This window comes from Paralichthys olivaceus, chromosome 2, assembly GCF_024713975.1.
Source record: "Paralichthys olivaceus isolate ysfri-2021 chromosome 2, ASM2471397v2, whole genome shotgun sequence".
NCBI classification, from domain to species: domain Eukaryota; kingdom Metazoa; phylum Chordata; class Actinopteri; order Pleuronectiformes; family Paralichthyidae; genus Paralichthys; species Paralichthys olivaceus.
In genome coordinates this window covers 20,471,503-20,494,161 of record NC_091094.1, presented here as the reverse complement: position 1 = coordinate 20,494,161, position 22,659 = coordinate 20,471,503, and the positions used below count along the sequence as shown (strand labels likewise).

The following is a 22,659-nucleotide window of genomic DNA, read 5'->3' as shown; positions in this document are numbered from 1 at the left end:
TCCCTACCGGAGGTGGCCATGTTATTTTCCAGACTTGAAAATGAAGCGCTGTTCGTCAGTGGGTCGGTCAGCAGAGAGCCGAGCAGCTCCAGTGCGCAGCGCCTTTACGCACAGAAAGTCCGCACGGCCCCGCGCTCAGCCTCGGAGAGAACGGAGTTTAACTCGGCCACACACGGAAGGTTTCTGTTTTATTCTCTGGGATTGAAAATATTTCCGAGGACTCTTGTTTGGACTTGTGATTAAACGGGGATCTGTTTTTACGCACTTTCTTAAGTCGGCTCTGCCTCTAAGCTCCGCTCCTCGTTTGCAGAAGTGCTGAGTGTGTTTGCGGAGGACAGGGGGTCGACAAAAGGCTTTTTAACCGGAGGGGATAAATGTAGCAGAGAGGTGCCGACACACACCGAGGGTGAGAGGCTGGGGGGGGGATTCCGTAGTGAGTGAGGACTTGGGTGACTAAATTCTGCGATGAGGAAGACGTATCATAAAACTTGCTCCACCACCAACAGCACCGAGGTCAGGGCTATGGTTTCAGCCCACCGCAGTCTGTAAGAAGGTAAGCTGCACATTATATGCTCGTTGTTTATTTTGGTTCAGAGCTGTTTTCTTTGCGCGGAGCACGATCAGCGCCGGGGCTTTAAATGCGCGTAATGGAAATGTGTCACAGTGAAGCCGTGTTCGTTTCTGACTGTAACCTCTTTCTCTTTGTCACGGATGCGCAAACTAGTGTCAAAACTAAACATTTGAAGAAATCTGCACACTTTAAAGTCATTGACCTTAAAAGGGTTGGTTTTCCTCCTGCATTGTTGGCTTAAACGGCCACGTTCCTCACTGAAATCCCGGTGTTACACCGATGGGAATTCAAGACTTGTCGTACTCGCACTGTAGCTCTACGGACGTGTTCTCACCGTCCTCTACCCCCCACCCCACCCCCTGTAGCGTGAATGCTCAGGCTGCCACAGTGCGCCTGCCAGCCACAACGTCTTTGTGGTGCGGCCTCTGTGCCATATGGATTGTAGACGTTCTTTTAAGTACACAGATAGAAGAATGGCCTCTGTGAAATATTTAAAATGTTTATTTCCCCCCTGTAAATCAACTTGTGTCAGGTTGTTTCACCATAAGTTGTGATAATTTACATCATCCCACTTAATGAAAAAGCTCAGATTGTTTCCTGTAATTTATTGTTTTGGAAACATTTGGGATAATCGCATCTCCATAGCAGTTGTCTTAAGGAGACCATTACAAGACTCCATTCAGAGCGATTGACCCGTTAAGATGGCTACTTTTTTTTGGCAGTGTATGGGGTCACTGGATTAGCACATGAATGTACACACACACAGAGAGAGCGGGGAGGGGGTTGAAATGAATAATGTGGCTGCAGTATCACTGGTCTCCTCAGGTCTGAGAGCAGCCCGAACACTAACTGAGCTGACAGGAGCCAGACCAACATTATTCCTGACGTCCACAACTGCCCCTGGAAAAATGTCAGAGCCTCACTGGTTGCTGCGTTTTCCCACTGACACATTGAAAGGAAAGTCAACGTAATATTCTGCAAAGTTCCTGGCAGATTTGTTGAGATCTTTTCTCCCACAACGTATCATAAGTCAATCACCAAATGTTGCTGGTTGTCAGATTTGTTGATAAATCTGTACTGGGTCACTGGTGTGTGAGTATGGTTTTAAAGTCTGTGCTGAGGTTGTGCTGGAAGCATGTCCCTCCCATGACTCCCACTCTTCATGTCCAAAGCAGTGTCACTTAATGGAACAAGTCAGCAGTGAATGAATGTAATGTGATCCAGTCTCAAGTATAGTTGGGCTGGAGCTGAAAGCATCTCAGTCTGATGTTACATAAATATCTCTTTCTTCCCTTTGCTCTCTCCTTCTCACTCTACACGAATCCTGTCAGCTGCTATTTACTCCTTAAAAAGACGAGAGTGATGATGCCCACGTCTTTTAAAAATTTTACTTAAAAAAGTAGTGTGACTATTTATTTAGATTTTCGGGGACAACAGTGTGCTCTCTGCAATCAGACTACCATAGGATGAACAGATTTCACAGTTTAACTTCCCACCTCAGTTAGTGGTTAGTTCCTTTTCCATTGGCTTTTGACATATTTGACTCATTTTGGCAGCAGGATTTTAATTATATTTGACACCGTCCCTTTTTCCTTTCACTAAGCAAGAAGACTAAACACGCCCTGTTTGTAACATTTTCTGTTCAACCAAGTTAAAATAGTGATCAACATTAAACAGCTATGTCTTGTCTTACGTGCACGATTAAAGGTTAATTCCAGCAACTTTGTATTGTACTTCCATGATTTTGGGACACTCACATGAGACAGTTAGAAAAAACACGGAACCAGCAAAGACCAAGATATTCTGACTTTTACTCTTCAGTGTTGATCAAGCTCCAGAAACACACTCGTCATCTTCACTGGTCGTGCAGCTCCTGACTTTTTAAAATTTAGCACATGTGGCATTTCCAGGCAGGGGCACCTGCGAGTCATTGCATCTCAAGTACGAAAGGCACTTGAGGCATTAATCATGCATGTGCCTTATGACACAAAGGCATTTTGTCATAAGGCACATGCATGATTAATCTGTCAAGCTAGCCGACTTTTAGAACAACATTCAAACACTCTTGCAGTTTGTTGTCAGTTAAAATGTCAACATTTGTGAATATATGTCAGTGCTTTTTACAGAAAAAGCTCCAGCGTTGGAAAGAGGGCATGACTGGTTCACTGTAATTTGGAATGTCAGGTGGATGCAGGTTGAATCTTTGATTGCAGGAATATATTTCATCTGCATTTTACTGATTGGTCACTAATGGAAAACATCTTTGTCAATCTGGAGTCTTGTCAGGAACCCCTCCAGTCATGTTCAGCTATGATTAAGTCCGAATGGCTCTGACGTCAACTTGACCAGACTTTGTATATTGGTGTATAAATAATTCATGAAAGTGGGGACAACAGCTTCAAAACACTAACTGGAAATGTCATATGAAGCAAACAAAGGGCTGTTAAATAGAAACGTCTGTCTACATCCCCCCCACTTCTTCCATAGAATACAAAAGCAGAAAAAGAGGGAAAAAGAATACAAGATGTAGCTGCAGTGTGCACCCAGCTGATCTCTCCTCGCTTGACAACCAACCTCAGCTTTTCTGCAGAGCTGCCATTGGAAGATGGGATTTTAATCTGACCATCTAGAGTGATGCCATGGAAAGGCTGCAGCGGTTTTGAGAGCTTCTCAGGAATGAGAGTGGAATGAGACTTCTGCTTTAAATCCTGCAAGGCCATACTTTCTGAAATTGCTTTTGGAAACAGTTAAATCAGATGACTTTTTAAAGTTTGTGTTGAACAGTCTCTTAATTCTAACTAGCGCTGGGGGAAGAACCATATTGCTTTGAAGCCCATTTACTTGTAAGCTGGTAAATCCATTCTAAAGACAAAGAATTGAAGCAGGTCTGTGAATCTGATAGAGACGCCTATCAGGACCTAGTTACACATGTAGAAAACACCCGTTGCCAGGGTTACAAAGCTAATCTAGAAGACCGTGACGATAATTAACCTGAAATGGTGAATCATTGTCTACTGACATCATGGTCTCAGGGATCACTAACCAACAACATACCCCCCCAGAGCTTAAACAAACTTCACAAATGATTCGTCAGCATTTATATCTCCCAGGGGATGAAGTGCCTGTCTCACCTGAATAAAGAACAAACATTTTAACCTGCTTCGATTTACCCCTGAGTCGTTTATGAGGCGTCAGTGATATACTCGACTTGTATTACCAAAGTCCCCAAATCTCCCCTAATTGAAATCATGTAGATTACAAGGGGAAGCAAGGGGGATTATGTTTCAGAGAAGGGGAAATCCCAGGCATGTGCATGAACCTTGTTGTAAATCATGAGGATAGACGGGGAGGGAAGGAGCAACAGGCCCCTGTAGGCTTAGAGTATCTCTGCCAGCACCGCTGTGGAGAGTACAGGATGTTTGCGAGGTGAATCACTCGAGGAAGGTCATCATCACACATCTGGTCTGACAGAGTGGGTCAGAAAGGTGCATTGCTTCAAAGGTCGCAAGCAGTTTTTGCCTCCACGTTTGAGTCTAGGGAGACTATAGCAAGCAGATTGTGGAGCTGAGATGTTGTGATGTGTCCTGTCAGAAGGAATGTGCTGTGAAATGCTTTCCTTCAGGTCTGTTCTGCTCCTTCTTGTATGCTCATATCTCCAAGTGACTCTCCCCAGCCCAAGTCAGAGGTAACTTATAATCAGCTGGCAGCATGTCAGAAGAATTGTCCTTATGTGTTGTTTTGTCTTCATGTTAAGTGACTTTGTCTTGCTCTTTCTACTATTATCCTTGAGTGTGTGTTCTAGTAGATGCATGCATTTTCAGTGCGCGTCATTTCACTAATCAACCTTAAATCTGTGAAGCTCGGGAAGCTGTGTTGCCCCTGGCTAGAGTATCATGCTGGATGAAAGGGATTTTCTACCAGTCTGCTTCCCTGACAGCTACTTGATGAGTTCATCTGCCTGAGCTGCATCACTCGCCGTGGCAGAGATATCTCACCCCTTTGTGCATTTTGCTAATGTTTATCGAGTCAGTTCCTGAAGTCGTCCACCATGACAGCAGAATTTACAGAGGTCTGGCTTTTCTGCTCAGGGCGGTGTTGAAAGCTGGAGCAGACAGTAATAGGTTGTTAGTCTCCTGGTGCAAGGTACAGAATCTCAAGTGGTGATGGAAAATGTGTCAGACTTTAGACCTATAGATGTGTACGTGTTCTTTTGCAGGATTGCTCATGTAACCAGTTGTGGCACGTCAGAGAGATGGTTTACATAGATGACTCGAAAGTGGTGTTCAAGTCTTTCCAACGTCTGTTCTGTCAACAGAATCCATCAGTGCTGAGCCAAATAGAATAAGGTGCTTTGTTCACCAAGACTGAACCCCTTGGTCAAGAAGTGCTTCTCTAAGCATCATACAAAGAGAGACCCGGCCAGCTCTCCACACAGTGCTGTCTGTGCTTCAAGCACTTTACACTAACAGATCTGTTGCCAGCCTGGTTGTCAGCCTGTCAAACAGCGTCCTGAGTGTCCTTAAGCTCCTCCGTATAGGGCTGTCTGTCAGACAGGCAGGCGTCCGTCTGGGAAGCTAATGGGATTGTCTCCCTCGTTTGGCTGCCTGAGGGCCAGCGAGGGTTAGTGGGATGTGACATTCTGGCCACCCAGAGTTTCTTCATCATGCATCGTCTGCTCCCTTTGGATCAAAGTACAGACCAGGTGAAGGTGGTATATATTTTATTTTGAATCCATGCTCTCAGGTTTTTAACCACATCCTGTTCTGCTTTTTGTGAGATGTTTCCCAAGTTCTGTGTCGTTCTCTTAATCATTGGCTGTTAATCCCAAACATTTTGCAAAACAAGACTCGAGAGCAGTTGTTTGAGTCTATGAAATATAATGAATCTTTTTATAACTCTCTGGACACTACAGGAGATGAGAGAGCAGGTAGGAGGAGTGTCAGTGTCAAACACCCAGGCCTTCTGTGGAAACTCACACATGAACACTTTCCATTTTAAAGCTGGGTGGGTCCGTTTGACTAATGAGAGTGGAGCACTGTCCTGGCTAAGCATCTGTTAGTGTTTCTCGCCAACCTCGTTCATAGGGAAGTGTGTGTGTTGGTGTGTTTGTACAGTACTGCTTTCCATCACTGTCACTGGTTCTATATTCTGCTAATTTCCATCGCCTGTTTGTGATTATATCTTCATACTTGATGCCCCAGAGGATTGTTGAGCCTTGAAATTGTGGCACTCGCATTTTAGTGAGAGAGCTGCAGCAGGAAGCCTTGACCTTTCAACTGTGTGGAGTTCACATGCTTTATGGGTAGAGGGTCTGCAAACATGCACAGGCCTTATGTGCTTTTGTACAAAAGTCAACGGGGGTTCACAGAACTTAAAAGGAGTTGTGTGACAGAGTTTCCTTTTTTCTCTGTTATTTGGGTAACGTATTTATTTATTTGATTAATGACAAGTTTCATTGGCCAAAACAGTCCCTGCAGTATGACATCATGTTCCTGCTGAAACCCTATCACCTGAGATGCAGTTCTATTTACATAGTGATTTATTACACTTAAGGCTTGTTTTCACTCTAATTACTGTGTATTCTGAAATATTGTGAGTTCAAGGCACAAAAGTAACTTAAAACCACAAATCACACTTTTCAGCAATATAATCTAGACGGTCGAATAACTACTGCTTCTGTGCGTAATTAGAGACTCTTGATCCATGAAATCTTTCATTAATATTTGCATGTTAAACATAAGTGTAGTCCACACACAGAGATGGCTTTACAGATGTTTATTTTTCCCTTGGTAGGAAGATCTGTGTGCACTGTAAGTGTCGTCGTGAGGAGCATGCAGTACCAGCCATGCCTGTAGAGATGGAGAAGACGGTTACCAAGCTGATGTACGAATTCCAGAGGAACTCTACCTCAGATGACGACTCTGGCTGTGCCCTGGAGGAGTATGCCTGGGTACCGCCGGGACTCAAACCTGAACAGGTACCAGCATGGTTTCACTTACTGCTATTTTAGGCCATGGTGTATACACCAGAAAGCACCTGGACCACTGAAGTCTTTCTGTAAAACTGAAGGTTTTCCGTGCATTTCTGTCAGCTCTGACTCACACATGATTGTGGAAACTGCACAATGACCCAATCCCAGTATCTTCTCTGAACATTCAGGTGTCAAAGTGTCAAAAGTTGTCATCCACTGTAACAAGTGACAGTTCACACTGAAAGGCCACTACTTTAAAAGAAATTGAGGCATGTAGGCATCTCATCCTATATCTTAGTGCTATTCTGACAAAGGCTCTGTCCTCTATTTAAAATATTATCCTGTTTTTTCTGAAGCAGTTGTTGAGAACAGACATGCACTGCAAGTCAGGTCTCTTACAGGGATCGAATGACAATGAAAGTCTAGGAAACTAATAACAGTCACTCATTGCTTGCAAAGAGCTCTGATTTCACTCCAGACATTATGATATGGACTCATATTACAAAACAACATGGTGGTTGAAAGGCTAGAAAGAGAGGATGGAAGGATTCCAGTGATATGATATAAAGAGAGGTTTCAGTTATAAAATTAAACTCATGTACATTCCAGTACAGTACCTTATGGTAAAAACCTCCTAAAAATTCCAGGCACTATATTTTTTTAACCCTTCACTTAGAGCTCAACCTCACTTTATGATAGCTCAGGATTCATGCCGACTGTGCCTTCTGCAGAATAATGGTTAACTAGGATTATATTGCTCCCGTAGTTAAATTAATCTCCATTTCATTCTGCCTGCAAACATTTTTACAGTAGGTTTTATCGCCCTCACGAAGCCTCAGCTAAGCACGCATTAAATGGCCCTACGCTTGTTGAAGAAAATCCCCTCCACAATGCTCCACATGTGGGAGGGTTTCCAGTTTTACGGGTTATTGGACACATTTATGGAGCCTGGTTTCATTTTGTTGATGCATTAAAAGCAATGAATTGGTCAACATGCAGTGTTGGTACAGCCCTGTTTTCACCTCAGAGGACTAAGCGCAGCTATTTTTCATCCCCCTCCAGGGTCACAGGTCTGACCCCGAAGTCAATCAGGTTCTCGTCTAGAGGTGATATGACCTCAGGAATAGTCAAGTCATAATGAAAACTGTGCTGTACTGCAGCGGCACAAATAAGACAGATTATTGTATATCAGACCTGGTGCCCACAGCCTTAACAATTTCTATCTTCTCAAACCTGATATGAGAGTCATTCAGGCTGTGAAAACCGGCTGTGTGGCCCATCACAGAGGGGCTAAGTGCGCCTGATGTGAAGCTTTTCAACGCCCTCATTTCCTGTGCACGCAGTAAGAAAGAGCGACAATTGAGAGAGATGGGAAACACAAAGCGAATCTCCAGGATTCTTAACAGTGGGTTTGAATTTCCCCTTAGGGAGCTGGTGCCTTGGACGAGCCCTATTCAGCCATCTGTGGTGTAAAGTCACCGCTCAGTAACGAGAGATTTCAAAGCAGGATTGAGGTATTCAGTCAGAGATATCTGAGGATTATGGGGGATAACTCTGCACTTAGTTGGGACTGGTTAACTCTCCAGTGTGCGTTGGATTTCTGTCAACAGTGGCTGAATACAGAGTCCGTAACAGAACATGAATCTTTATCTCCAAACAAAGCCATTACAGAGTGTGCTGGAAATGTTACTGAGCTGCAGTATGGAGGAGCCTGCCAGTATTCTCTCTCACTGTCTCCTCTCGGCCTGTTCTCTCCATCCATCTCAATAAAAATCTTGCATGTTGCCAAGTTACAGCTTGTTAAGTCCAAGAATGTTACTCAGCAGTGGTACGTTACTGCTTTATTATTTTTTTAAATCACATAGCAAAAGATTCGGTTCAGTCAAATGTGCTCCAGGATCTGATTTTAATTTGCAGTTGAACATGAAGTATGCATTTTCAGAGCGCTCACATGTGGGATATTTAAATAGAAATCTAGTTGTAGGTTGTTTCTGCCAACTGGAGGTATTTTCAGGTTTTGTGATGGATCCTGAGCCTAAATGTGGATAAAACGTTCAGACGACAAAGGATGTCAAAGAAGGACATGAGACTAGGTCGTGTTCAAAAAAGGACAATTAGACCCCCCTTTATTCAATGATAATGAAAACTGGCAGCTACCGACCTAACCTCATTACAACCTGCAGCTCTAAATGAGAGGTAAATGATGAGATTTGTTCAGTGCATTGATTGTTTTAGGCCCCGTTCATACCTGGTATTATCTTGGATGATCCAATCCAAAGTGGACAGTAAGTACTGCTCATACCTGGCATTTTGATGTTGTTTTAACCAGCAGGAGGGAGCAGTGCACCTCCCTCAGGTCTAGTGTGCTGGGAATTAGAAGAAGAGAAAGAAAATTAAGGGCCATCTTGTTATGATGCTCCTTTTAAAGACAGATGTGGATAATGGATAACATTGCACCTGCTAAACACGAACATATCATCATTGTAATTATGTTAACCCATCTAAGATCTTTGTCACTTTCCAAACGTAATGGATTCACTCCCACATCTGTGCTGCAGTGCTGGGCCAAACTCACGCATCTCAGTAAAGACGTGAGAAGAACAGGACAAAGAATGAAAACACTGCTCGGTTCGCTGTGAAAACACCATCGTTCCCATGTCCCGTGTTTGGCTGTTACTGCCAGTGTTTTCTCAACAGTACAGTGTCTATGTCCACTAACCACTGTAAAGTGGCTTGTTGAGAGAGTGTCTGTCCGGTGCCTGGTGGTGTCTTTTCCTCCGGCTATCTGGCAATTAACAGCAATCGAAACCATCTGTGTGAAGCCATCGCCCATGTCACTCAGTTGCAAAATCCTACCATTCGCCTTCGCCTTTAAAAACACTGCTTTCAGTACAGTTCCAAATTCTGCCCTGTCTTTAGCTCTGTCTGCTTTCGATTACAGTTATTATCACAAGCTGCTCCTCCTGGCTCTCGCTGCAACTGTGTGTCCGTTGTGTGTGTGTGCGCATGCTTGTGTGAGTTTGTGTGTTATCGGTCTTTAGATCTTTTGCCCCAGGGCGATGAGCCTTTCACCTCCAGATTGTTTCTCTGTTGTTGTTGAAAGCATGTTTTTGTAATTTATCATTAGCGGTGTGTGTTTGCACGTGTCCGTGCATTTCTGGTAGCGTGTGTATGTGTTTTTCCTTATGTGCATATAGGTGTTCTGGGATTTATCAATCCTTGACCAAAGTCAGTCTTCTTTCATGAACTATCCTAAGAACCTCCACACCTCCCGGCGTCGTTAGGCATGCTGCAGGACATGTAGTCCACGTCCCCACTGGTGAAAACCAACCAAACCAAAACAGGAGGCTCTCAGGAGGTTCCACTAAGAACAACTCCTCTTACAAATTCATCACAACACACTATCTGATGAGGCCTCTTTATCCACTTTGATACAGAAAAGAGTTTTTGCAACCAGCACACTTAGTTTTGGTCGTTGCGCACTGATCCTTGGTTTATCCAAGTTAATTTGTTTGTGTGTGACAAATCCTATGTTATTGCCAAGGACAAAGCTGATGGATTCTGCTCAGTAGATCCAATCAGTAGACAGACAGGTGATTAAAATAGACTTCGACCTCGTCAGCAGATATTGATCATGTTGTTTGTTTTTAAGTCCTCACTCTGCTCTATTGTTTGTGTGTCCATCAAATAATCAAAGATCGTCATGTTTCTTAAGTACACACTTTGTTCACCCATCTAACACTTTCATTCTGTCTTTTATTACCTCTCCACACCTCCTCTCCTCCTCCTCTTCTCTCTGTCTTTGACCTCTGTCCTCAATTCTCCCTCAAAAACCCTGTGGCTTTCGTGGTTTGCCCCCCCCCCCCTCACATTCATATATGACTGCCTGACCTCTGATATACCCCGGCCCCCTGTTACAGTGTAATGAAAAAGACCGCAATAAATAATACTGAGATGACATTCATTGTCTGCCACTGTAATGTAAAGAATGTCCAAGTAATTTGGAATGACCAGATTAGCATTAATCTTGCTGAATGCACGTGCACTGCATACATGCACATGCATACGTGTTACTCACTTATTTGTGTGTGCGCATACACATGGGAGGGTGCATGTTTGAGGTCAGTAATATATTCCCATGTCAGTGTGCAGAGATGGAGTGGTGTGGTTCCATTAAGTTTCGATGGGTGGGCCATAAATCAGTGATTTTAGTGTTTGTGTGTGTGTGTGTGTGTGTGTGTGTGTGTGTGTGTGTGTGTGTGTGTGTGCGTGCGTGTGTGTGTGTGCATGTGTGTGTGCATGTGTCAAATAATATCATTTGCAGGTTCCAGCTTCTCTTTTTGTCTTTGAATAGAAAAAAAAAAGCAAAATAGATTAATGAAAAACAATAAATCAAGAATTCAATCAATAATGAAAATAATTACTGGCTCTTCCCAAGTGTATTTTTGTTTAGTCATCCAGTCTATGTGTTGTATTTGTGTTATTGTTCTTCATCTCCTACACTCACTGTGTCTCTGTCTCCTCCTCAGGTCCATCAGTACTACAGCTCCCTGCCCGAGGACAAGGTGCCCTATGTGAACAGCCCAGGAGAGAAATACCGCATCAAACAGCTGCTCCATCAGCTCCCGCCCCACGACAATGAGGTGAGAGTCCAAGACAACCATCCCTCCCCCACCACCACCTTCATCCATCCATCTTTATCCACCCATCAATCCCCTCCCTTTCTTTGCCTCCTTCGGGGCAATGCAGAGATAAGAGGGGGCATTGGGACGAGACAGACCCAGGAAAAATGGAGTCTGTCTTCTTAATGAGTGGGAATGAGATAGTGAGGTGTGTGTGTGTGTGTGTGTGTGTGTGTGTGTGTGTCTGCATAGCTGCATTTTTAATAATTTTACATCAATAAGTCATCAAAGTTAATCTGGGGATATTAGTATGACACAAGTGGCACAATGACGACACAACAATCAGATGGAATAACCTCTAAGTTTTTCTTCATTATTCTGTCTAAAATCAGCTTCATGTTACCCAGTTTCTTTTTTGGACAGGATTGTTTTGTCTTGTGGTGAATGTTATTCAGTAAAACCATTGCTGCAATCTCTTCCATGCTTGTCGCCATTTTGTGACCATCTTCTGTCTGTATTTTTGCATGAGTGTAGCTTGCAGGCTAGCCAGCTATGTAGGAAGATTCTTAATCCTCAAACACTGATTGGTGGATAACTGTCAACGGGCACTGCACCAAGCCTATTTGTGTCCATAAACAAATCTGAGATGGCGGCTGTGATTTGTGTAAGCCTGGAACCAGCCAACCTCTGCACTGCTTTGTGTTTTGAAATAAATAAATATTATACTGCAGTGAATCTTAAGGATGGGTCCATTCTTGCTGCACAAACATGGCTGAAGATCTCTCTTTGTTCGAATGGAAAATTATAGAACTAATGAAATTGAATAATCACTTCCAGCATGTTCCTACTCCTCTCTAAAGCCAGTGGGGAAAATATTGAGCTGAGACAGCATTTTTCTAGTTGTGATGGAAACACAACACAAAGAGGGAAGAGTCTTAAAACTTAAGAATTGCCAATAGCTGCCTCTTATAGGTCTTTTCCACATAAGACATTTTGACATATCAAAGTAGGGAAAGCAGAGGTTTAAATAATAAAGATTAAAGAGAAGGGTGTCGCTGCCGAGGCTCTTGCCATGTCAAAGTTTAAGTTTCTCATTAATTACTGTGTAGACACCATATTATAATTTGTCCTGCCTAAGTTTGAACCAGTTTTTGTTATACTTCTCATAACAACATGAGACATCATTGGTGCATTGTGTAGCTGTTTGCAGCGCTATTTGCCACATGCTTCGTTTCAGTTTTGTGCGTACTCACAAGTGGCATTAAACGCAGTTCTCTCTCACATGAGATCATGTAGTTCACTTTGTAGTCTGTGTACCTTAAAATCTGTTTTGCGTGAGATAAACTTTTGTGCATGTGCAAGTGCATTGCCACTAATGTCATGGATCAAATTAGTTATGTGGGAAACACTGCAGAGAAAGTGACAAAACATTCTTGGATCCCCTACATTGTAAAATCATTTGAGTAATTTTTATGTTAACCTGTTGAATAACAAACAAACAAACATGGATTAAAACATAATCTCCTTGGCTGAGGTAGTAATGGTGGAAATCCATTTACCTGCTTCATTGTCAGAGTCTTGGTGTCGTGCTTGCTGGCGAAGTGTCACACTGTTATGACTCAGGGATGTTTGAATCAAACACAACCATTATTAAAGTTATTAGTAATGTCTCTGCCTTTTCTGCCATGACAAACCTCTTTGTCTGCTGTGAATATGCAACATATTGGCAACAACACCAAGGTTTCACAACAATATATTGACAAAAATAAAAAAAAATCTAACTTGACACATGTATGTTAATTTGACGTGTTTGTGTACAGCTACGTTACTGCAACAGCCTGGACGACGAGGAGAAGCGAGAGCTGAAGCTCTTCAGTAACCAGCGTAAGCGGGAGAACCTGGGCCGTGGCAATGTGCGTCCGTTCCCCGTGACGATGACCGGGGCGATCTGCGAACAGGTAACGAGACAAAAACTTTTACGTAATTTCCCTGAAGCAGTGAAGATATATGACAAGATCAGTGATGATGTGATAGCAAACCATCATTTTCATGTCTGAATGTTATTTTTGCGCTGCATTCTGACACGTGAATGAATGAAATGTGTCAAGAGCAAAGGTGGCTCATGTGAGCGGTGGAATGAAAGCGATAGATGGTGTGAGAGATTTACTGGACGGCCTGCTGACATATGAAGTCTTTGTTATGATGTACGAGAGGTGCTTTAGGATGACATATGAAGGACAGGGACACAACAGTTGTCTCCTTTTTTATAACAATGCAGCGACCTTGTCAAATATACCCGTAAAGGCTTTGTGCAAGAATGTGTGTATATCGTGTACTATAATGCATCTCATTCCACAAATAAGCTGTTACACTCAGACAATCACAGTATTTGTCTCCGTGTTGAAGTTACAGTTCAATCTGAAGATCTATCACAGTGGTACCAAGCGTGCTATCAAATATTTAATGTGTTTACTTCCTGTGCTCTTGTAGTGGCCTTATGGGAACGTCAGAGTACAATGAAGTGTACTTTTAACAACAAACTAGCACCATTCAGCATCCGCTCGACATTTGTTACTAAGTGCATAACAGGCTTTAGCAAAGTAGAGCTTCTCTCGGTTGTGCCGGTGCCCCGGGTGGATAGGTGCTTTACAGCTTGTGTTTCTCATTCAGTCGGCAGACAGACACACACTAACACACTCACACACACCCACACAAACACACACACACACACACACACACACACTATATGTGAGGGAGCAGATTGTTGGGAGAGTGTGTATTGATTGGATTGCCCCACCCCCCTTCGGCCTCCTTGCAGCAGCAGGCTTTGTGCCAGTTAGATAACCTGATTGTAACTCTCCCTCTGTCTCCCTCTCCCCGTCCCCCCATCTAAATCTACTTTGCCTACCTGATCCCTCACCCCTGTCTCGTTAGCACTCCCCATTGTTTATAGCGCCGGCCTCTCTACCTCTACACCTCCAATGCCGATCCCGCTCTCCTATTATCATCCCATATGCAGCATCTCTCCATTTTCATTCCTACCCTTTGCCCTATCCGTCAACATCCTCCAACAGCCACTTAATTTCCTCTCCCTGTCTGTGCCCCATAGCAACACCAGCGCATACAAACTCAAAACACTCGTGCTCTGTTTTAGTCCAGGTTTCATGCAAAATGTTGTTAAAGACAAAGTCTGATATCCTGTATCAGTATCAGCCCTGATGCTGACCATGATGAGGATCCTGTGAAAGGGATTTACTTGGAAAAGACTTTAAACGATTAGTTGATCGATTTGTCACCAGATCAAGCTCCTGTTTCTGCTTCTCAGTTAAGACAGGATGAGTTGCTTTATAGTCTCATGTGACAGTAAACAAGATAAGATAAAACAAGATATCTGAAGACATGATATCAGCCCTTAGGACAATTTCACAGGTAATTTTCACTGGGCTCTGACTTTTAAAAGACCAAACAATCACTCAGTTTAAAACACAACTGAACAAAGAATGAGTTGAAGATAAAACCTCTAACCAATAGAATCCCAAATTTCTACCACTCGACAGTGACTTTTGTCTTCTTTACTGATGATTCATTGGACTACACTGACTGTTCGCTCACTGTCTTATATCCCAACAACCGGTTTTGGCAAGAATAATTACTTTACATGACGTTTCAAAATGGTGTCCGATCCACTCATCCATTCTTAAGCGATGCTAAACAGGTGCACATGCAGAAAAAGTATCCAGGATTCTGCTCTGGCAGACCTTAACACTAATTGTTACTGACACTCAGAAAATATTTGTCATCTTACAGTATTTTAGAGAGCACCAAGGCGAATGCCTTTTTCCACCATGTTAAAGAAAGTGAACTAAAGATTCCGACATCTGCTCATTAATCTGCATTTGCCCCAAAGTTTTCTCTTGCGTCATGTCCCACCCCTCCACAAAATTACATGGAAATCAGTTCAGTAGTATTTACTGTTTTTTTTGCTGACAAACAAATACCTATGAAAGCATCACTAGGCGGAGATAATTATTGTTTATATGAAAAAGTACTTATTCATTATGGATATAACTGAAATTTTGTTTTGCTCCGTAGTATGTTAACAGTGTTTTTTTGACAACTGCACAGGCCTCACATTTTTAAAAGTGATGCTGTGATGTTACATTATTGCTATCAGTTCTCCACAGCAAGTCTCACAGATTTAACTGTGTCAGAAAACTAAATAAAAGGGTTGTTATTATATTGTTACTCAGTATTGACACTTCCCAGACTTAGCTAAGAAACAGTGGTATGCAAATAGTGGTAAATTCCGATAGATAGTACGTACATGTACTTTTTCTTAAAACATTCTTCTTCCTCTGTCTGTTTTTAAGTGCGGGGGCCAGATAAACGGCGGCGACATTGCTGTGTTTGCATCACGGGCGGGTCACAGCGTGTGTTGGCACCCTGCTTGCTTTGTGTGCAGCATGTGCAAGGAGCTCCTGGTGGACCTCATCTACTTTTACCAGGATGGGAAGATCTACTGTGGCCGGCACCATGCCGAGAGGCTGAAGCCGCGCTGCACCGCCTGCGATGAGGTAGACGCCCGTCTCGCACACACACACACGTCTGCATATGGAGGATCATGTATTAACAGATACACTTATCTCACTTATATATTCATTTTTAAACATTGTGCACACATAAACCGAACTGCTTTGAGATGATGCTCACGTTGTCACAGTTTAACACATGCAAAGGTTTTTTTCAAGCCTAATGGGGTCAGCTCTCAATATCCTGATCTCCAAACCATTAACACAGACTTACTCTCTTTGCAAATGGGGACAAGGACACTTTTAGTACTTCAAAAAGCACCCCAGTGATTCACCAGCAGCGTAATTAAAACTAAATGTACCATCTAGTCCCCACACACATTAGCCTCCTACACAAGTCAGTGACAAAAAGGATGATCTGAGGACGGAAGAGTAATGTGTGGAGGAGGGAGAGAGGGCAAGTCCAGGCTTTGTGCTGTCATTCAGTATACAGTAATAACCCAATTGAGGTTTTTACCTCTGAGGACCTGTGGTAAACGATACTTGTCGATGTCTGATCTCTCCTTTCTTAGATTATCTTTGCGGATGAGTGCACAGAGGCAGAGGGGCGTCACTGGCACATGAAGCACTTCTGCTGCTTCGAGTGTGAGACGGTGCTGGGGGGGCAGCGCTACATCATGAAGGAGGGACGGCCCTACTGCTGCTCCTGCTTCGAGTCCCTCTACGCCGAGTACTGCGACTCCTGCGGGGAACATATTGGTATGCTACGGCAGCGCATGGCATCTATCACTGTTCACACAAACTATATTAATCACACACAGGTCATTTAAAGGAGCCCTTACAAAAAACATTGTAATACGCTAGATGGAGACATGGAAAAATAATGTGGACGAGAGAGTGACCTCATTTATTTTAGCAACTAACACAGAAGAGAAAGTTATGACTTTAAGCAGTTTATCACAGAATGATGTCATCCATTGCTAGAGACCTCAAGTTTACAGAGGACACATATTTATATAATATACACCATACAGCATGGAAACCAACCTCGGGTAAAGCCCCGTCCATAGTGATAACCTTTTACCCCATGATCACAGATTTATACTCCAAAAATTGAACATCTCATAAACTCTTAAACACTGTCGTGTTAGAGGCAAGAAACTGGGGGATTTTTCAGGCGGAAACCTTAATATTAGCACCTCTTGGCCCAATGCCATCTCCTGTTAAGAACTCTGTGTGTGTTTACGGGTGCATATGCGTATTTCCCCTGAAAGGATGCCCAGGTGTGATTTGGAACATACCACTCAACAAATTTGCTCTGTAATTATATGTCAGACAGGATACAGGAAAAAAAGTATTTGGCCAAAAAGCACAACTGATTATAAATTGAAACCATCAGAAAACATGCTCAAACCAGATGGCAGCCATTAGCAAATAGCTGGTTTTCTTTCCCTCTGAGACAACTTGAAACGTAGTCGAAATGCAATGTGTTTATATAATACTGGGCAAGCTAATGAGTTTGCCCCCAAGTCTTGCGTTCATGCACAGTCATGTATTAAAGCCTTTGGCACCATAGTCTCAGTAAATAAGCAACTTTTAATATACTACTATTATCACATAGAACAACATTTTAAATTAATAAGAGTTATTGTGTTTTTTGTGCCTTCTTATATTTTAATTGTTTATTTCTACCACAAGAACCAAAATCTGTTGTTCTACCTAAACCCTGTGAATTCATGTGTTTTGTCTTTCCTGCAGGAATTGATCAAGGCCAGATGACGTACGATGGGCAGCACTGGCACGCCACTGAGGGCTGCTTCTGCTGTGCCCGCTGTAAACGCTCCCTGCTGGGCCGGCCCTTCCTGCCTAAGCAGGGCCAAATCTTCTGCTCGCGCTCCTGCAGTCTTGGGGAGGAACCTAATGGTTCAGACTCCTCTGACTCTGCCTTCCAAAGCGCTCGCTCCACCAGGGAGTCTAGACGTAGCTCCAAAATGGGGAAGAGTGGGGGAGGTGGTGTGCAGACAGAGAGATTTTCGGGTGAAGTGGACCCACTGTCTTTACAAATGGATCTTCTGAGTCTCTCCAGCCAAACGCCTAGTTTGACTCGCGAGCCGCCTGCCTGGCAGAACCAGGAGCGAGCAGATGACAGTTATAATTATGAATCCCAATCAAACCCGACTGCCAACCCCACCCCTCTCCAGCTTCTCAGCCAGTGCAATGTCAGGACTTCCTATACCCCCCAGAATAATCAGCAGCAAGATCACAGGATCAAGGACAATGCCGCTTTAAAGAGACCCCCCATCTCGGCCTTGAAGGGCCACTCTCTGAATGATACGTGGTTCCAGCAGCCAGCTCCAGAGGAGTACTATCCCCCCAAACTGAGGATGCAAAAGAGCTTCACTGAGGTGTCCCATTGCTCTCAGCAGCACCCTGGCTTCTCCTCTGACAAGCGCTCCATCAGTTTGCATGGATTTCAGAGGGACAGAGACGCGGGGCCTCCAGCAGCAACCCAGGTGGCAAGGAGCAGGAACCCCATCAATGCACTTAACTTCCCAGAGCAACTGACCCCTCTCGAGCAGACCCCAAGAGGATCCATGGAGTCGCTGGCCTTCTCCAATGGAACAGGTGGGTGTTGTAGTCATTAGGCTTTGATGTAGTATCAAACCTGTCGACAAACAAGTGGTTGTTGAATATTAAGATATTTTCTCTTACTATGGTGGGATAACAATCAAATTTGACACTTTGTTCATCTCTGTTCTTCTTCAGGAAACTCAGCAGATGGAGCAGGAAAGCGTCAGGAGCACCTTTCTCGTTTCTCCATGCCAGACCTGAGTAAAGACTCTGGAATGAATGTGTCAGAGAAAAGCAACATGGGCACTCTCAACTCCTCAGGGCAGTTTCGTAGCTCTGACTCCATCCACAGCATCACCGCCAGTCAGCCCTACATGGAAATGGACCCCCCCCGGCCCTCCCAGTACAAAGTGCAGTACAGTGAACCTCCTGGCATGGGTAGGGGTATGAGCATGACTCACTTACCGCCTGGCTTCACCTTCCAGGAGGAGGACAGGGTAAGTTTAGTGAGCAGTGCCAATGCTGCCCGTCTGCCACCCATCAGTGAGCGTATGGTGGGAGGTGTTGTTGGTGGTGGGGGAGGTGGTGGTAGGGGAGCAAGTGTCCGAATAAATGCCCCAGAAGAAACTCCCCAGAGGCGAAGGCACCACCACCACCGTTCCCGCAGATCCCGTCGCTCCCGCTCAGAAAACGCTCTCAACTTAGTGGCAGAACAAAGAACAAGACCTCAAGAAAGACCACAGTTGTGTGTCCGAGAGGATTATGATCGTTTCCCACCACCGAGGAGCGCCAGGGACCAGTTTGGAAGAGGAGGAGGGGGAAGATATCAACCTCAATTCTTTAGGCAGTGCCCCAGAACCACGTCAGACCTGACGCTGCAGAACCCTGGAGCCAGCCGACGCACTGGCTTGAACCAATACTCCTGGGATGATTATGATGATGACGATTGGTGCTCCACCTGCTCCTCATCCTCCGAATCAGAGGATGAAGGTTACTTTCTGGGCGAGCCGATCCCCAGACCCATCCAGCTGCGCTACCTCAGCAACCAGGAGCTTGTGCACAAGTACAACCCAGGGATGGGAGGACCCAACCGCAGTGGGCAGTTATACACCCACAAACGCAGGAAAAGCAAAAACTGCATCATCTCCTAACAGCTTCGCAAGAAATGACTCTTCCTCCAGCTTGTGAACACTAACATCCTCCATCCGGAACAAAGAAAAATCTAAACTCAGTTCATTTATTCAGTGTTGTTGAGTGTTGAATATTATGTAATTGAGAGTCAGTGATGAATTACAGTGGAAAAGCAACAGTGTTTGCATGTTTGTTCATTTAATGTCTCTCCTGAGTATTAATGCTGTTATAGTCACATGTGCAGTTCCATCAAATCGCAAAGTTAAAAGTTGATGACAACTTCATTTCCACACAGTAAACAAGTGTTCAAGCCAGTCGGTTCGGTACAGTTTAGCTTTTTTCATGCAATGTGATTTAGATTTAGGATATACTGTACTATTGTATTCAGTTCATAGTGTGTACATAGAGAAAATTAATTAATAATTTCACTTTAAGTTAAGGAAGTCCATGTAAATATGGTTGTAAATGAGGCCTCACATATTTTTATATTTTGTATGGATAGAATCATGTATTAAATATCTATAATGTAGAGATAGAAAATGACAAACGTATGCATGTTTTATTTGGCTGACCTGGTCCTTCATTTGGAATAAAGGAGTATTTCTGTGATCTGTTTTTAAAATTGATTGACGATTGGTGGTGAGTGCGTTTTAACATTCACCTTCTCCATCTGCTTAATACATAAATGAATGACAATGTAGTGTAGAGGTCGATGAGTCACCCTCAACTGCCACGTTAATACTGTATATGTAATCAGACAGTATAATGGATGCAGTCACATTCAAACACACTGAGCTCCATTGTCCTGGAAACAGATGCAACTTCAGCTCTGGTTTATTGCGTCAGCCTATTCATGTTGTAAAGTGCTGACAATGGTCTAGGGATTTAGTTAAGGAAATCTGGTGATGCTTTGTTCAAGCAATTATCAGCCACACACACACGTGGCTCTGAGGATGGCTATGTTATGCTGCTTTCAGACAAGCACCAAACTCCAAACATTCTCCTGAAATAATCCGGAGGGGCTGTATGTGAGAACGCAAATATCTCCGTCAATTGTTCCACACATTCTTTGAAATGTTTCCCTGCCAGTTCCCTAGTAAAACATCCAATCCTAATGCGAAAACAAAAAGAATACAAATATCTCTGGAGGAAAAGGAGGTGCCATACACTTAGAAGACGAAGATGTCTACTGGTAGAGAGGAGAACCAAGAGCTCTTGCCATTAAGGGCTAATTCTGGCTTTGTTTTACTGTAAAAACAAAAACACTTTGCTTTCCACAGTGGAATTCAAACGTCCTGTCCTGCACCTGCACACTCTAACCAGATGCCATCCCATCTCTTGAATGTTCCAGACATTTCCCTGTTGTTTTGAACCTTTCTTCTTTATATTTGACAGGCAAACTCTGCAAAATGTCCAGTTATGTCTGGTTATTTTCCGAAGTTCAGATCTAAAAACAGCTTTGGTCTGGGTTTGCTACTTCCAGACTGAAATAACACATTAACTTGTGAATGGATTGCTACGACATTCAGCAGAGACATTTTTTGTAACCCTCAGAAAGACGATCCCCTGACTTCTTGTATACCAGCATCATCATGTGTTAATTTAAACTTGTTCAATGCTTTGCTTCATAACCACCCTCAGCTGTAACTTTAAGGCTGACGTTAGTATTTATCTCAAAGCTCCAGCATGCCTTCCTAATTACACATTAGCTCCTAGCATGGCTGTAGCCTGTTAATCGTAATGTGTCTAGCCCTTCTCTTTGAATATTTGCATTTACAGTATAACAGGTTGTATCTGCAAGTATTAAGCAGTGTCATATTGTAAATTGGATTGCCTCTGATGTCCATGTGGTCAGAGGATTAACACCACTAGCCCCCATAATCCACACACATATGTTTGGAGCAAGGTGTGTGAACGTCAATCGCTTGATTAGAGGCGTCGAGGCACTAATGCTGTTGACATGATTGGCACATTAGTGTGATTACTTCACCTAACCTCAACCTTCAAGGCGTGCGCCCCAGTTTTCGTGTTTACTCTGGGACGCTCTATAGATAGCTTCCAGACGGGGGAGGAAAAGAATCCTAATTTAGTCGGCTGTGACATGACAACGCCAGCTGCATAAACATATGAGATGCATTATGTCAGACTGCTGATGACTCTAAGTGTAGACTTCCCCCTGCTTTTAGTAAGTTCTCAAACTTCGGCTGCAGACTGTTCTTCACATCAGCTGAAGTTTAGTACGTTAAGTACGTTTAGTACGTTTAGTACATGTATCACTGTAATCATTGTCTCCAAGAGTAATAAGTCACACTGTGAAACACACACCAGCCTCTGTCTTCAGTGTTGTAGCTGCTATTGTTCCTGACAGATGAGCTTCCCTAACATCCTCATTAACGTTACCCATATCACTTTGTTTCCTTATTAGTCTCTTGCCAGGCTTTTACCCAAGTGTGTGTGTGTGGAGGGTGATATCTCCAGTATCTAATTAAAAGCAAATGGAGGGGTGCCACAGATTGCAGCTTTATGCTTCCCGGGCCGTACCATATTCAGGATCATGGATGGTGGGGAGATTATCCTGGAGTTCCGTGGATGCTTCCAGTTGAGACGGTGGCATTTCCAGCCGAACTCTTACTGCTGCTGCTCGAAGTCTCTTCAGAAACAATAATGTTGATATGGAACGTGGATAAAAGTCAATTGCATTTACCCAGACATGTTGCTGTATAATTGTCTTCAGATTATAAAATGACAGAGCACTTACCTGGGATGACAAGTCTCAAAACAAATATTTAGGTGTCAGGCAAAGTCTTATTTCTGCTTCTGCTTCCCCTCCTCTGGATTCTTCCTTAATGTGACTTTTGTTTAATTTATGCTAAAATTGTATAAGAATTCAATTCAGGGTCGATTCAGAAACCAGGAAAATTCAACCATGATGACTCTAATTAGTCGTTCAGGTGCTTTGCTCACTTTCTACTGCAGGTCGTTACATAAACCAGTTCAGGAATTTTTTGCTTGTGTTTAATTTGATCCTATTGAATTTAATTTCCTGCACCCTGCTTCCCTGAGGTCTGACAGAGTAGCCGGTGTCAGGAGAAATGACAACCATCCTTTCAGTAACTCTGAGGTATGTGTCTGTGCTGAATACAACAACCAAATCAGGTGACAGCATGAAAATAGACAGAGGGGTCTGTAAGCTCTGCTCAAACCCTCTTTTGTGCCGTTAAAATCTCCTGAATCTAAATTGTAAAGGTTGAGGAAAAAGGAATC

General features: G+C 43.4%; 1 protein-coding gene across 3 annotated transcripts in view; it reads left to right on the top strand.

Annotated features, from left to right (window-relative positions):
- Positions 1-20,021, top strand: part of prickle2b (prickle homolog 2b) — an 86,757-nt gene extending 66,736 nt beyond the window's left edge. For 2 of the 3 annotated variants that reach the window (XM_020086969.2, XM_069511120.1), the window contains 7 exons: positions 6,365-6,548; positions 11,072-11,185; positions 12,985-13,122; positions 15,535-15,738; positions 16,266-16,452; positions 17,452-18,318; positions 18,460-20,021. In XM_020086969.2, coding sequence (XP_019942528.2) covers positions 6,365-6,548; positions 11,072-11,185; positions 12,985-13,122; positions 15,535-15,738; positions 16,266-16,452; positions 17,452-18,318; positions 18,460-19,415 — 2,650 coding nt within the window. In that variant the 3' untranslated portion in view covers positions 19,416-20,021. Of the gene's footprint in view, positions 1-58; positions 554-6,364; positions 6,549-11,071; positions 11,186-12,984; positions 13,123-15,534; positions 15,739-16,265; positions 16,453-17,451; positions 18,319-18,459 lie in introns of those variants that run through there. The other variant, XM_020086970.2, reaches the window with a different exon arrangement.
- The last annotated feature ends 2,638 nt before the right edge of the window (positions 20,022-22,659 follow it).